The following is a 14,989-nucleotide window of genomic DNA, read 5'->3' as shown; positions in this document are numbered from 1 at the left end:
TTTTTGTATATGTTAGTATAGTTGCATGATTCTTGTATATAGATACGTACCTTGGCATGTGCCAGTATCCCACTGGTTCTTTGTTTAGTATAGATTGTATTTGGAGTGAGATGGAAGCATCAGTAGACAGTCTCTAATGAGCAAGAAGAGAATTTCCCACGCACGTCGATAAAATAAAGGTACTATGCTCTCCTAAGCATTAATTTAGCCCCGATAATATTCTTTAGTTCGCGAAACGCAATGAGTGAGAGCAATGGCGCGATCGGAGTTCTCGGACTATTTGTTATCTACAGCTTACTTAGTAGTATCTCCCTACATCATTGACTTTGTATCGTATCTAGTAGACAATAGAATATGCAATACATCATGCAGCAATAGAAGTTAGCGACGCTGGTTACTTTGTCTTTGTAGCTTTGAGACATCATTACTATTGATGGAGTTGCATTAGTAGTAGAATGGTTTCTGTTGATTATAGGATATTTATCTATTAGTTTTTTGATGAGAAACCTTAAGAGTTGATATCTACTAGCAATTAGCTAGTGTGTCTTTGCTTTTAACAATAACTATGCTTTATTTTTTTATACTTTGTCAGTCCGGATCAGCTCTAACATTATTAGTGGGTCGGGTTTTGCAATCAATCCATGGGTCGGAGGAGTTTGGCTCTGGTGGAAATGAACAATCAAACTAGCAAACAACCAAGCCATTGTTGTTCCTGGACTACTACTACCCGTGGAATACTACCTACCCCTGACCGTAACTAACTATAGTTCATTTTTGACCGAGGTGGGTGCGGTGTCTTGGATTGTTTTTTTTTTTTTTGTCGACTTGAAGCTGTTCTGCGTTTCGTGCAGGTTACTACTGATGTCTTGTCTGTGAGACACATGGTGCAGCATACTACTTAAGCAGTCTCAGTACTCTGCAAGAACATCAGATCATGCTGGTTATTGATCGAGTTGCATAAACTACTTAGCAGTCAATCAGTTAGTCCCCTGTGGCAAAGACCGGGCGCAAAAAAAGAACAGTCGAAAATAGAACAGCAATCAAAAGCAAAGTGGACTGGACTGGACTTATTGTTGCCTGGTACCTGCATTGGCGAGATGACGGATCATTTCTTCGGTGGAACACGATCTGGGATCTTGAGCAGGGAATTATAATCTTACTGATAGTAGAATAGCTCAGCTGGGTTAGCTGGGAGGAGAGAGAGAGAGAGGCACGGCCAGAACTCCGCGTTGGTCAGCCTGCCGCCATCCGATCCCCGGGGAGGTCAAGGCGTCCATCTCCAAATCTCTCTCTCCCTCATCTCCACATCTTCGCCAGCCATGGTCGATGCTCACTGGTCGAGCATAGTCACACTGCAGCCATGCGCACCTCTTCCCTGTACCTCTCTCTCTGACTGGTGGACTTCGTGGTTCCTGGACGCAGGGGAATGAGGGGGAAACCCCGAGGTATCGATGTTCTCACATGATGCTATCACAAATGTCGGTCACACTGACGGGGCTCCAGTTTATTCTGCTTGTCCACTCGCTGTACTGTAGATTTTCGAGTCCACCCCGATGCTGGCCGTTTGGCTTTACTTTCCTCCCCTTGCTGGGAACTGTCGTGGGACTTGCGATCGATATGAGCAGTATCTAGCTTGGTTGGGATAACCGGTCTGGCGGTGACTGATCGACTCCGGGGGTTGACTTTCGATGGCCACGATACTATATATGATTTACCCTCCGAATGCAGCAATTCAGAGTTCTGCAGGAGTCACCGTAAGAACTCTTATTCGGTGGGAGGATCGATTGGCACCAACGCCATGTTACTTCCTGCCGTTTTCAGACGGTCTCCTTTTCACATGGAGGATGTGTGTGTGTGTCTTCCATCAAAATTGTTTGTCAGTTGTTTCACTCTCTTTCCGGCCGCATCCACTTCATGTCTCCGCCGCCATAACTTCGGTCAAAAGCGATGTCACCTGTTTCCTCGGTTAATCTATCGTTATTGCTGGCGCGGAACTCATGATATTGTCACTCGGCCATTTCCGCTTTCAGTAAGTAGTCATATGCAATATCGTGCCGCTTGCAAAGACCATGGGGCCTGGTTTGACATTGTTTCGTTCATTTGCGCTCCTTAGGGCTCCAGTCCATGGGCTCACCTGGATTTTAGAACAAGTATATTGCTCGAGCTAGTGGCGTCTTGCTTTGGCCCATTGATTCTCTTCTTGGCCGAGTTATTTGCTTTTGGCCCGAGGCTGTCCTGCAAGCCCAGCGTTGTGTGAATGGGAAATGGCTCCGCGAGACCACATACCTTAATCAAAGACCTCTTGGTAAGATTTGATCACACTCAGCCACGCCCCCCTCCCATACCGGCCCCCCCTTTCTTCCATGAATAACCTCTTTGCTTTTCTCGGACATATGGATGCAGACCGCATGGGTCCTGTCCACTCGGAGACTGACAGGTCAGACGACGCTGGGGGGAGGTAATTTCTTATCGCGCAGTTCCGTGCCGTCTTCGAGAACTTGGGGATGTTTTGTTTTTGACTGGAATCTCCTGACGATCAGGGTTGTTGCTTTTGATTCAAATATGCCCCCATTCCCTCATTTCTTCCCGGAATGCTGAGTCGATTGCCCACGCCCTGAAACTGTGCCTGACATTCCAGTCCCCATTCCAGGAGTTACCTATCTCATTCTGCGGAACCTTAAGTGTTTTGACATTGCCTTTCCTGTGGGGAATAACAAAAGAAGTACTGCTATAAAGGACTATGTGTGCCTGTTGATTGTCTTGCACTCAAATTTCACAATGTATCAGTTCTTCATAAGTTTATTGGTTACGGTGTTGGCCGCTTCGGCCAGGGCTACCTCTAGTTTCTCGCCTGCCCGGCCGCCTGCGATACCGCTGGCTGTCAAGTCGCCGTACTTGAGCACTTGGCTGTCTGCAGGGAGTGATGGAGGTAATGGTGGGTATCTTGCAGGTGAATGGCCGATTTTCTGGTCGTAAGTACTCATACTGATGGCGTTTGATCTGGAGTGAGATAAAAGCTAATAATATCGCTGGAATAGTGGCCAGGTCACTGGCTGGGCTGGTATGATTCGTGTTGATGGCAGTGCGTACACCTGGATGGGAATCCCTGGACCGGAAACTGTGACACAAACCTCCTATGAGTACACATCTACGAAGAGTATTTTCACCATGAACGTTGCCGACAAGGTGGAGATGAACATTACATTCCTTTCGCCGATTACACCAAACGATTACAAACGGCAGTCGCTCGTTTTCTCCTATGTCGATGTGCAGGTTGAGTCTCTCGATGGCGAGGCCCACGATGTGCAGCTGTACGCAGATATTTCGGCGGGTGAGTACTTGCCCTACGGACAGAAGATACATTTGCGTAGCAACGGTTGGGCTGTGTCTAACCTACTGGTATAGAATGGGTGTCGGGAGACCGAACCACGACCGCAACATGGGATTATGGTACCACCGATAACGGTGTCGCCTATCACAAAGTCAGCCGCCAAACCCAGCTCGCTTTCTCCGAGATCAGCGACCAGGGAGAATGGGGAGACTGGTACTGGGCCACAGACAACAGTGAAAGCCTGACCTACCAGTCTGGTGGAGCTGTTGATGTACGTGCAGCATTTGCTGCGAACGGAACGCTAGGCGACTCGCAGGACTCTGACTACCGTGCCATTTCTACCGACTGGCCTATTTTTGCATTTGCTCATGACCTTGGATCTGTGGACTCCACAGCTTCAGTTCTATACTCTATCGGTCTTGCCCAGACCGACGCAATTCAGTATGAAGGAAGTAGCAGTGGTTCCACTATTCTACCTTCGCTGTGGACCAGTTATTTCAGCACGGGCCCGGAAGCTGTAAGTCCCACGAGATAAGGTTGCTAGGGCTATACTAATGCCGCTTCCAGCTGGACTTCTTCCATAATGACTATGCGACATCCTCTTCGCTCTCGTCGGATCTTGATACTCAAGTAGCCCAGGATTCCATTGCCGCAGCTGGGCAGGACTACCTGACGATCACTTCTCTCACGGTCCGTCAAGCTTTTGGTGCTACCCAACTGTGCGGAACCACGGACAACACCTACTTGTTCATGAAGGAAATCTCGTCGGATGGAAACGTGAACACGGTCGACGTCATTTTCCCGGCACACCCCATCTTCTTATACACGAACCCTGAGCTTCTCAATCTCTTGTTGAAGCCACTTTTCGAGATTCAGGAGTCTGGAAACTACCCCAACGCATACGCCATGCATGATGTAGGGAGCCACTATCCCAACGCTACTGGTCATCCAAAGGGCGATGATGAGGCAATGCCGCTGGAGGAATGTGGCAACATGGTCATCATGGCCTTGGCATATGCGCAGAAGGCGAGCGACACGGATTACCTGTCTCAGCATTATACCTTGCTCAACCAGTGGACTGCGTACCTTGTGGAGGATGCAATCTACCCTGCCAACCAAATCTCGACGGATGACTTTGCAGGCAGCTTAGCGTATGTGCAGAACCCCGCTTATGTGATATTAGATGCTAACAACAGGTGTAGAAACCAGACCAACTTGGCCTTGAAAGGCATCATCGGTATCGAAGCCATGGCTGTTATCAGTAACGAGACTGATCACTCTGATAACGGGGCCAATTACACTGCCATTGCTCACAACTATATCGACAGATGGCAGATCCTGGGTGTCGCGCACGATGCCAACCCTCCTCATGCGACGCTTGCTTATGGCTCCAACAACACCCACGGTATGTTCCACCTCAATAATGCCAGAGTACGTATACTGACAGCTACTAGGTCTCCTATACAATCTCTATGCCGATCGGGAGCTGGGCCTGAATTTGGTTCCACAATCTATCTACGACATGCAGAGCACCTTCTACCCCACTGTCCAATTAGAGTACGGAGTACCGCTCGACACTAGACACAACTACACAAAGGGTAAGCTTGACACAGCTCTACTATGGTGTTCACTTACTAACCTGTTCTACTAGCCGACTGGGAAATGTTCACTGCGGCCATCGCATCAACCAGCACACGGGACATGTTCACGCAGCTTCTCTCGAAATGGATTAACGACACGCCCACAAACTACGCAATGACTGATCTCTACGATGCAGTTGGCGGAGGGTAAGCAACAGCCAGAAACCACTTCGACTTCAATCAGCTGACCTGTTAATAATAGATACCCATCCAACGTCTTCATCGACCGCCCCGTCGTGGGCGGCGCTTTTGCCTTGCTCCTACTCAACCAAGGCAATTAAATCAATTCTCTCGTTTCATTCCGACTCATCCTTGCAACTGTGCATAATATCCCCCTGCTTGGTTCAACGGAACCGTTCCATTCTTCTTCTTCAGCCATTCGATGTGCAGGTCACTCGTTATACATTTATATTGAGCTCTTTATTGTTACTATTGTTATATATTGCTTAAGCAGGAATATTGCCCCCTCCCCGTCTTCTTGCCACTTTCGTTCAGACTTCCTCTACTATGGATATTACGGTGAGGAGGGGTTTACAGTGCATTGGACAATCGTCGAGTACATAATTATCTTCCTAGGAAGCTGCAAATATTACTTAATTATCTTACCTACTTGGCTCTTACTGTGTAACCTCAGATCGGTAGACAAACACATAGTTAACTGCATTTGACTAATATGGAGCTATTCATGGAAACAGATCTGGCTTTCAGTGAACCCCAAGAAAGACATGAACTTTTGGCGCAAGTCACCACATAATCCATAACCATCATTCATCCATACCTACACCCATACCAAGTCTTCTGTATCCTAGAATGTGAGTAACTAAACTCACAGCACATCATGAGCAAGCTCATCATCATCATCCGCAACAGCAGCATCCACAATAGATGAATCATCCCATCCATCGAAAGAGCGAATAAGATCTATAACACAAACACAAGTCAGTCTTACCCACCCACTCATTACAAATATACCCATAAGAAGAACAAGGGATATACATACCATAATACAGCATCATCGCCTCCAGATGAATATCGATATCGATCCTCTCATCCACAGTATGAATATTCAGCGCTTTACCCGCTCTCGACGGACTCCACCTATAAATATTCCTCGACAAGGGCCAATAGAATCTCGTATCGGTATTTCCAGTCATGATATCTCCGCTCACAACGACCTTCCTGCCCTCGAGACTCGGGACAGACTCGAACACGGAGCGAGTGACGCCCGAGAACCGGGCCCAGACGGCGTCGGTGTCGGTGTCCGTTGGACTGACGGGCGCGGGGCTGAGTGCGCCGCTGAGGGTAGTGAGGGTGAGGTGGTTGTTGAGGGCAGGGTCGACGGTATCGCTTTCGGGGAAGGCCGTGAGGGAGAGGTTATATTTCTTCACGATGGGGGAGATGATATCCACAGCGCGGTTCTTGATATCATCTGGGGTTTGGTGCAGTGCGATACGGTAGTTGACGAGGGCGCTGATTTTCTCGGGGAGAGCGTTGGATTTGACGCCGCCGTTGATGATGTCTGCTGCTTGGGAGGTTTGGAGGATGAAGCGGAACTTGTCGCCGCGCGAGGAGGCCAGTTTCTCTGCGAGAGAGACGTAGTCGCTTGATTGGAGGGCGGAGGCGAGCCAGGGCTCGACTTGCGAGGGGGAGTGGCGGACTTGGCATTCGAGCATTTTGCGGGTTGGGTGGTGGGTGTCAAGGACGGGGACGAAGAGGTCCTGGCGTTCGAGTTCGTAGATGATCTCGGAGATGATGCCGATTCCTGTGTGTGGAGGGGGCACGGAGCTGTGGCCGCCTGGGACGGCGAGGGTGAGGACTACGTCGATGCTGCCCTTCTCGCCGACGCCCGGGAGGGCGTAGACGATGCCGTTGGAGGTGTCGTCGAGGACTTCGAGGCCCATGCCGCCTTCGTCGAGGATGAAGGCGAAGCTGTCCGGGCCGTATTTCTTCTCGAGGAATTTGGCGATGGATCCGGCGCCGAGGAAGCCGTGGGATTCTTCGTCGAAGCCGAAGGCGAGGACGACGGTGCGGGTTGGGTTCCAGTTCTGGGAGAGTAGGTCTTCGACGACGGACATCAGTCCGATCAGGACGTTCTTGCAGTCGCTGGCGCCGCGGCCCCAGAGCCATTCGCCGTCGAAGTGGCCATCGAAGGGGGGGTAGGTCCAGTCGGCGGGGTCGTTGATGGGCACGACGTCCTGGTGCGCGGTGAAGAGCAGGGGTTTGAGCGAGTCGTCTGTGCCATTGAGGGTGAAGACGAGACCGAATCGGTTGATGTGATCTACGCGGGCGTAGGAGTGGCTGGATTGTGTTAGATGGAGTTGCGTGGATGGGGACTGCGGACGTACGTGAGGGGGAAGAGGGTCTTTAGGAGGTTCTGGAAGTCGAGGAATGGAGCGAACTTCTCGTCGTAGGGATCCTTCATGTAGTCGTCGATTGCGGTCGGGACCTGGACGGCCCTGGAGAGACGATTGACTTGACGCGACTTGAAGGAGGCATCTTCTACGAACTTGAGAGCTGGGAAGAATCCGTCGTCAGGGACCTCAACCTTGGGTGCTAGCGGACAGAAGCCGTCGGTGTGCTCTCCGAAAGTAAGAGAATCGAGGATTTGCTGCGGGGAAGGGATGCTGAGGGCTGCAATTGAAGGGGCAAGCAGCCCTGCGACAAGGGGAAGCAATTGGAACTTGGACATTTTCAATTCCATTCCTGGGACATTTTCTGCAGAAGATAGGAACCCTGGGGGAATCGGAGGATAATAATGAGGAGAAGGGCAAGGCCGAGGCTACGTCAAAGCATGGGGTTATCTTATCGCAGAGTTGCGCAATCATTGCCGTGATAGCCTTTCCCCTCTCCGTATCGCTCGGGTTGATAAGTTTGCCGGTCGGAGAGCGGACGGAACCGCTCTGCTGGGGAAAGAATTGCCATAGCAGGAAGGTCGAGGCAGGCGAGATGAAAGTGCGGTAAGCAAGCTTGAGTAGATTGATAGCATGCAGTAACGGGTTCTGTGATGCATTGGATTGGGTATATAGCGGAGAGCTTCATGGAGGTATTGGAATTGAGTTGCAATGGCAGTGACACTAAGTCCACTCATTGATAGACCAGCAAGACCTCAACATTGGATTATTTTCCACCACAATGTCAATCAATGAAATCAATGAACCCTCAGCATAGCATCGGCCGAACCCGTCCAGCAGCGATCTCTCCTGCGTAAAGGTGACAAATCAAGGGATGCAATGTTAGTCATTAGTCTCACAAGGATTGCCAATAGCAACACCCCTTTCGTTCACTTGTTGCATATTATCGTCGGTCGGCAACATTGGCAGTCAACATTGACTGGCGGATTTCACCAGTCCGGGACTTCCCCCTGCCATTGTAGGGGATCGTATCAATTGTCAAACATGAGAATTGTTCGACACAGCAGCCTTGGCCTTGGCCATGAGGCTGTCTGCAACAAATTCTGCAGACGTCAGTGCATCTCCGTGGCGCGATCAAGCTTGTGGATGACCGGCGCTTAACATGGCCGGTGATTTATGCGGGAGATTCGAACACTGACAGAAGCAAATTAGCGGAGTGGCTGACGCTAAAGCAGAGCGAGTGCGACTAAGTAAGAACTATAAGAATGTCGAGGGAGACGAGGAAGAGTGAGGCCCAAAAGGGGGAGAATTGGGAGTATCAGGTGCCAGTCTCGTGATCGACACCAATCGAGGCGAAAAAGTACAATGCAGCTTCAACATGGCTCCCTTTTAATCCATTTCTCCATTCTGCCTGCCAACTCTGCCTTCCGACTTTGGTTCCATGGGTCAGGAACAAAACAAACAACAAGCGAGCATCCACCACTGAAGATGCTAAGAATACTACTACTATCTAGGTAGCCCCAGTCCGACCAAGACACAGCCTCATCTAACAAATAAAATTTGTCGCAGACCATGAACGTCATCCTCCTCTCCACAGGGGCTCCCCAGCCTGACGACATCTACAGGGCCAAAAGAGTCTGACAATCGATAGTCGGCCGCGTGGTGGTCTCAGAAAGCAATAGTGCGACGATCGTTACATCACCGGAACAAACAACATCCCTCGCTCGGGTACCTGGCGAACGGTGTATCCGCATTGCGGAGGCTTGTAGCCACTCAAATGGGTCCTCCCAAGACCAACTCCGTCAACTCGACAGGAACCATGATGAAACATCGCCCCCAAGACAGCAAGGGATCGTCCATAACGCGCGGGACGTGGAGCCGAGCGAACCATTTTGGAATCCGGAGAATCAGATGGGCGTTCGTTCACGCGATCTTCAGATCGGCATTCTACTGCGTTTCACACGCCGATTTTTGTGTCAACTTCGGGTGTTCCAAAATCCCAAGGGGTTGGGTCGGGTGCCAACCCCATCCTGAACGATGGGATAATCGGATGGATCATATTTAGGTTATGCCTGCCAGTGAGTTTTGCTGATATCAGTTGTTTCAGTTCGTTCTTTTATTACTTCCTCTCGTTTTCCTGCCAGTATATAACTGCTACTACATACATACAAAATCCACTCTCGTTCATTGAAGAAAAAAACGAAAAAGGAAAAAGCCTTATAACTTCCATTCTTTCATTGTCCTTCAAAATGCCTAAAGCCAGTGCCACCAAGATCATTTCCCTTTCAATCCTCTCCTTCCTCACTACTGCTTCTGCCTACACCACCGCAGGCTGCTATAGCAGTGCCGGCCAGCTAACCTCAGCGGGCACATATCAATTCCAATCCGAAGGCTACTGCCAGCAAATCTGCACGAAGCAAAACAAGCCCGTCTTTGCCCTCCACAATGGCGACGAATGCTACTGCGGCGACTCCCTGCCTCCTTCAACAGCGAAGGTCTCTTCCACCCAATGCCAGACCCCTTGCTCGGGATTCCCTTCTGAAACTTGTACGTATACCTCCATTACGCCCTCATCTATCGCCTTTACAATCATAAACTAATACATACTGCACTATAGGCGGCGGCGCCAATGCATGGCTAATCAACAACTCCACCACTGTCTCGGAGTCCACCACCGACGACAAACTTGTCACAGAACTGAAACGTGAATCCACCGACAACGTCGAGAACGGCATCGTGATTGCCCCAGAGTCCGATGACTCCGACTCGTCCTCGGGATCCTCCAACTCCTCCCCTGATACCATGAAAGTCAACCCTACCATGGTGGAGACCGGTATCCCCATCGCCAGCTCCGCTGCAGACGGAGGCGCAGCCAAGTCTACTGTCCCGAGCGTGATCCTTACCGCGCCGTCCATGACGGGCGTCACTGTCCCTGCTACTGGTGCTGCTGCGGCCTCGTCGATGGTTGTTGCTGCCTCGTCTGCTTCTGCGTCTGCAACCGCTACTGCGTCCGGAGCCGCGAGCAGTGGTTCCGCCGCGGCGAGCCCATCAACTAGTGCAGGTGCTGCTGCTGCTATCGCAGGTGCTCCTGCTAGTGGGATGATCGGGGGTGTGTTCATGGCGGCAGTTGTTGCGCTCGGACTGTAGATATCTCTTTCTACATTCGACATTCTATCTTTTGGAGTATAGATATAGTTACGTGGGTCCAACAAGAGGGGAAGCATTATCTTGTATAGATAGTTACGGATGTACGGTATGGAAGCGGGGCTAGGCATTGATTGAAATAAGGTACATACCTATAATAGGCTGGGAATAATCGCGGGTTCGATGCGACATGTACTTTTTGGTTTCTGCTGAGCAGTAAGCTAATTTCTTAGTGATAGTCACTTTCGTTGTTTAAGATATCCCTATTTCAATTTACCTATACTATATTTCACTATTCCTTTCGAAACCCACTCCACAAATAACGCCATCGGCCCTAAACAATACCACACCTCATCTCCATCGGAGTTAATTACCCCATTAGATAAGAACTAAGCAGCAGTAGTCCGCAGGATCACTGAGGCTAAGCAACTCAACTACTGCCTATACAGACTAGATAAAATCCTCAACGTACCAACCATCTATCTGCCCAGTAGATAGATACAGAATACGAGAGCACCGACACCATACACAGGTAAAGTCGGTGAGTGAGAATCCCCGGCCCCCAATCCACAGCCCATTCATTCGTCAACCCCTCCCCCTTAACACCACCGATACAAAGATAATAGGTATCTGTCTGACCAGCCCTGAAATCCGCCCCCACTTTTGTCCTGCAAGGCTCTGAAGGAAAAAAAAAAAAAAAAAAAAAGGAAAATACTGGAAGGCCTGAACGTAGTCGATAACCAGTCATCTTATAGGGATTTAATGTATTCTGCACTTGCAGGCAGGTATTATTAGCTGCCTGCCTGCCTTGTAATAAGTGGAATTTACTTATGTTTAGTTGGATTCGCAATGCGGCGCGCGCCCCTTCGTCTTCTTTTTTTTTACTCTTTCGCTCTCTCTTGGGCAGAAGTGTCCTGGGGACACGAGTGACTTTGTGGTTTTTTTCTTTCCCTTTCTCTTTCTAGTTGATTGATGAGTTTCTGGGGTCGATTTTCTTTTGATCTAATAGTCTAGAACGTGGTTCTCATCCCCCCCTCTTTTCGTCTTTCAGTATGATTGTCAGAGGGATCAGAGCGACTGCGCTACTCTGTCTCCTCCTCGCAACATGCACCCCGACAAGCAGCGCAACAGCGACATGCTACTTCCCTGACGGCACCATCGCAAGCAACAACGTTCCCTGCTCGTCAGACACGTATTCCGCATGTTGTGGCAAATCCGACGTCTGTCTATCGAATAACCTCTGCATGGATACGGGGGAACAGCCGTATGTTCTGTCCCGGGGGGCGTGTACGGATCCGAACTGGGAGTCGGATAATTGTCCGTCTGTTTGTCGTACGTACATACATGATACTTCCAGTGTTTTTCAGTAAATTTTAGTATTGGTGAATGATGATGGGGGAATAACGCTAATCTTTGGTTCTTCTGTATTGTATAGAAAGTATCAACAAAGACGGCGGCTGCTCGATAATAAATCTTCTGTATGAGAATGGCGTCTCGACTTATTGTTGCGGTACTCCGATAAGCAACGGCAGTGATGTGATTTGTCCGCATGGAAACTCGTTTGAGGTTGCTACCGGGAAGATGCTGTATGGGTATGCGGCGCTTGCGAACTCTACAGCGGATGCGTCGTCGGGGAATAGTACGTGTACTTCGTCGAATTCGTCGGCCTCGGTGGCATCTTCTTCGGCCTCTTCGTCTTCCTCCTCGTCTTCCGCGGGGCGGGATACAGCCATCGGTGTTGGAGTTGGGGTCCCTCTGGGCGTCATTGCGGGTGCTTCGCTTGTGTGGGCGTTTTGGGAGAGGAAGGAGAGGAAACGGATGCAGAGATCCGGTGGTAGTGTTGATGGCAACCTGGCAATGGAGCAGGGGTACTCTGCGCCCATGGTGAAGACACAGCGACCGCCAGTTGAGTTGGAAGTCAATGGTGCGAGGCATGAGCTGGTATCATGATGCTGTGAGTTGATTGATAGTTCAATGTCCCCTTGGTTTCATGAATGTACGAGATACACATTGATATTTGACAAGCTGAATAATAGCATCAGCAAGTGCTATATAATAATTCATTATGAGAAAGCATTGTGTTGAGTGTCCGAAGGGTTGGCATCAGTGCTCTGAACGTTCAATTCATTGAACGAAATGCCACTCGTGCCTTGACTCAAGAAAGCAAGCGCATCTTGATCCAGGTCGCTTTCCAGAGATACGTAATCCTGAAGTTGCATGTTCATCTTGGCAATGCCAGGGAACCCCAGAAGTGACCCTGTGACCGGTCCGTCGAGGAAAAAGCCTGGATCGTATGTCTCACAAGGGTCCTCCGACAGCGATAAGGTCTGATCAATTGCCATGAGCGGAAAAGACTCTGAGTCAGGAGCAAGAGACGGATCTGCAATCTGTCCAACGCTGAGCCCTGGATCGATTAGAGGGACATTTGCGGAAGACGAGTTACTCGATGGTGTCTGCGCGTGCTGACAGGAAAGCAGCGCTGTTTGGGGGATGGAGGATGATCCAAGCTGTTGGAACGCTTGCTTCGCACGCTTCATTCTCTTTTTCACCGGCAGTGAAGCTGCTCCAAGTCGAGATATTACGTCTCCTTTACAGGCTTGGTGCAGCTGATCAGCAAGGTGGGCTAGCTGATTCTGTCGCGAGCCAATCATATTGCGCTCCTCGATCGAGCCATGCTCATGTTTCGCATATATGTACGAAAAGCCCCTGCTGCAAGTGTCCAAAGCATACAGAATTATACTCGATTCATCAACGCTTCGAAACTCTTGCGCAGGCATCAGATTTGACACTTTGGAAGGCCTTTGTTGAATAATGGTAAGAAGCGCAGAAGCCGACTGGCAAAATGGACCGATGACAGACGGCGAGATCGCCGGCCGCTTTTGATCATTCTTGTCTCCTGAGAAGAGCATATGAATAGCAATACTATGATATGCACTTAGAAGAAAAGACCGTGACGATGCGACGGTGACCTCGTTCTTCACCAGCTCGATGGCATTGAGAAGGATCCTATGCATCCTCGACGCCAGAACAGATCGATCAAAGCAAGGCTGGAAAAGCTGATGTAACTCGTGGAGATGCTGTTTCTGCCATGGCACAGATTGCTTATCTTTGTTCTCTGTGGGTGCATTGAGATACAGGGTGTAGATATGGGCCACTGTACTGGTGATGTGACTGAGTGGCCACAAGCACTGGGTAGCCTGAATTTGTGCCTGTAGCGTGGAGATGTTTCCCGATGCGCGATCTAGGCGGAGAATAGCTGAAGCTGCCTCATCCAGGCACGGGAAGTCGGGCGTCGTTTCCGGAGTGAGCAGCGAGAATGGCTGATTGCTTTGCATGAACCCCCATGTTGTGGTGGCCAGGCAGATCCAGTAAACATTCTGTGCCAATTCTTGCTCGACGGCACCTACATCCACACCGTTGAGCTTTCTGCTACACTTTCTGTGATCACCCGCCTGCCAAAAGGTGTACAAAGTGGCAATTATGCGACAGGCGTAGCCTGTGAAGCAGGTGGCACGTCGGGCATGGCCGAGGCACAACTCCCTCCATCCCACCATAAACAGTGCCTGGGCTGTAGAAAGAACGGAGGGGTGTCCAAGCACCACTGTGCGCTGCTTCAGCTGCAATATAGCAAAGTTGGATAGTGTCTGAGGATCGATTGGGGCACAATTATGCAGCCCGCTCATGATGGGCTGTATGTCATATGCATCAGCCAGTATGACGGCTAGAAGAGCCTTATCTACTGTATCATCCTGGATTGCTGTAGCTAGAAGTGTTTTAGACACCAGAGGTGACAATGGATGGGCCGAAAACCACACATCAACCAATTGAAGAATCAGATGCCTCCCCAGCACCATCAACGGGTCGACAGCAGACTCGAGAGGGTCAAACATCGTACGCGTGGTGTCCGCTGCCAGAGTTGATACATAAAAGTTTTGATTCGGGGCCTCCAACTGCTGAACTCCTAGGTGACTAAAGCGGAGCGGCAGGATGCCCACCATCTCCGACGCCATAAAGGACAGCAACCCATCATAGCTCAAAGGAAGCTGTATTGAATGGATTGGGGTTTTCCGAGGAGACTTGTCCAACTCCCGTTGATAGGTAGCGATTGCAGTTTGGAAGATATTGGAGCCCGAGTCAGTCTTCGTGATAAAGTAGGCATTGAATCTCCGCTCCAGCTCATTGCCAACATGAATATTCAGGTCGGAGCTGGTTGCAGATTCCTCGTAATTTTGCACTTGTGAATTAGGCGTCAAGGAACTCTCTGCGTTCGCTCCTGGCCGCGACGAAGTATTGCTACTATCATGTAGCTGAGACGTCAATGGACGCAGTGAAGTTGTTGTTCCCCTCTGCGTGGGCCGGCCCTTTCGAGCTTCCGGACTGTATTCGCAGCTGAGGTTACGCTTTTGACAGGCACTGCAAATAGATTCACCGGAACATCGAATCTTCCGGGTACGACAGAAGACACAGCTGCGTCGCAGACCCATGATGAGCTAGGGACGCACTGGGAGGGAAATAAATGTGTC

The 14,989-nt window shown here is 50.0% G+C and overlaps 5 protein-coding genes across 5 annotated transcripts; 3 read left to right on the top strand and 2 right to left on the bottom strand.

Annotated features, from left to right (window-relative positions):
- Window positions 1-2,778: 2,778 nt before the first annotated feature.
- On the top strand, window positions 2,779-5,252 carry gta1 (glutaminase GtaA; the record flags this gene model as incomplete). The annotated part of the gene is made up of 8 exons (XM_035499977.1): window positions 2,779-2,972; window positions 3,039-3,331; window positions 3,406-3,848; window positions 3,899-4,482; window positions 4,534-4,736; window positions 4,786-4,929; window positions 4,983-5,118; window positions 5,174-5,252. 8 exons carry the CDS (start codon window positions 2,779-2,781, stop codon window positions 5,250-5,252), a joined length of 2,076 nt encoding a protein of 691 aa, XP_035355870.1.
- Window positions 5,253-5,797: 545 nt separating this feature from the next.
- Window positions 5,798-7,660, bottom strand: cps1 (Gly-Xaa carboxypeptidase; the record flags this gene model as incomplete). Its single annotated transcript, XM_035499976.1, has 3 exons — window positions 5,798-5,892; window positions 5,972-7,269; window positions 7,317-7,660. The coding sequence occupies 3 exons, from the start codon at window positions 7,658-7,660 to the stop codon at window positions 5,798-5,800; spliced, it is 1,737 nt and encodes a 578-aa protein (XP_035355869.1).
- A 1,911-nt stretch (window positions 7,661-9,571) lies between these two features.
- Window positions 9,572-10,469, top strand: AtWU_04864 (WSC domain-containing protein; the record flags this gene model as incomplete). Its single annotated transcript, XM_035499975.1, has 2 exons — window positions 9,572-9,869; window positions 9,940-10,469. 2 exons carry the CDS (start codon window positions 9,572-9,574, stop codon window positions 10,467-10,469), a joined length of 828 nt encoding a protein of 275 aa, XP_035355868.1.
- Window positions 10,470-12,047: 1,578 nt separating this feature from the next.
- Window positions 12,048-12,416, top strand: AtWU_04863 (uncharacterized protein; the record flags this gene model as incomplete). Its single annotated transcript, XM_035499974.1, has 1 exon — window positions 12,048-12,416. One exon carries the CDS (start codon window positions 12,048-12,050, stop codon window positions 12,414-12,416), a length of 369 nt encoding a protein of 122 aa, XP_035355867.1.
- Window positions 12,417-12,529: 113 nt separating this feature from the next.
- On the bottom strand, window positions 12,530-14,950 carry AtWU_04862 (Zn(II)2Cys6 transcription factor; the record flags this gene model as incomplete). The annotated part of the gene is made up of 1 exon (XM_035499973.1): window positions 12,530-14,950. One exon carries the CDS (start codon window positions 14,948-14,950, stop codon window positions 12,530-12,532), a length of 2,421 nt encoding a protein of 806 aa, XP_035355866.1.
- Window positions 14,951-14,989: the final 39 nt, after the last annotated feature.

This window comes from Aspergillus tubingensis (genome assembly GCF_013340325.1).
Source record: "Aspergillus tubingensis WU-2223L DNA, scaffold_6, whole genome shotgun sequence".
NCBI classification, from domain to species: domain Eukaryota; kingdom Fungi; phylum Ascomycota; class Eurotiomycetes; order Eurotiales; family Aspergillaceae; genus Aspergillus; species Aspergillus tubingensis.
Note: the sequence above shows the minus strand (reverse complement) of the source record. Positions and strands in the feature narration are given on the sequence as shown.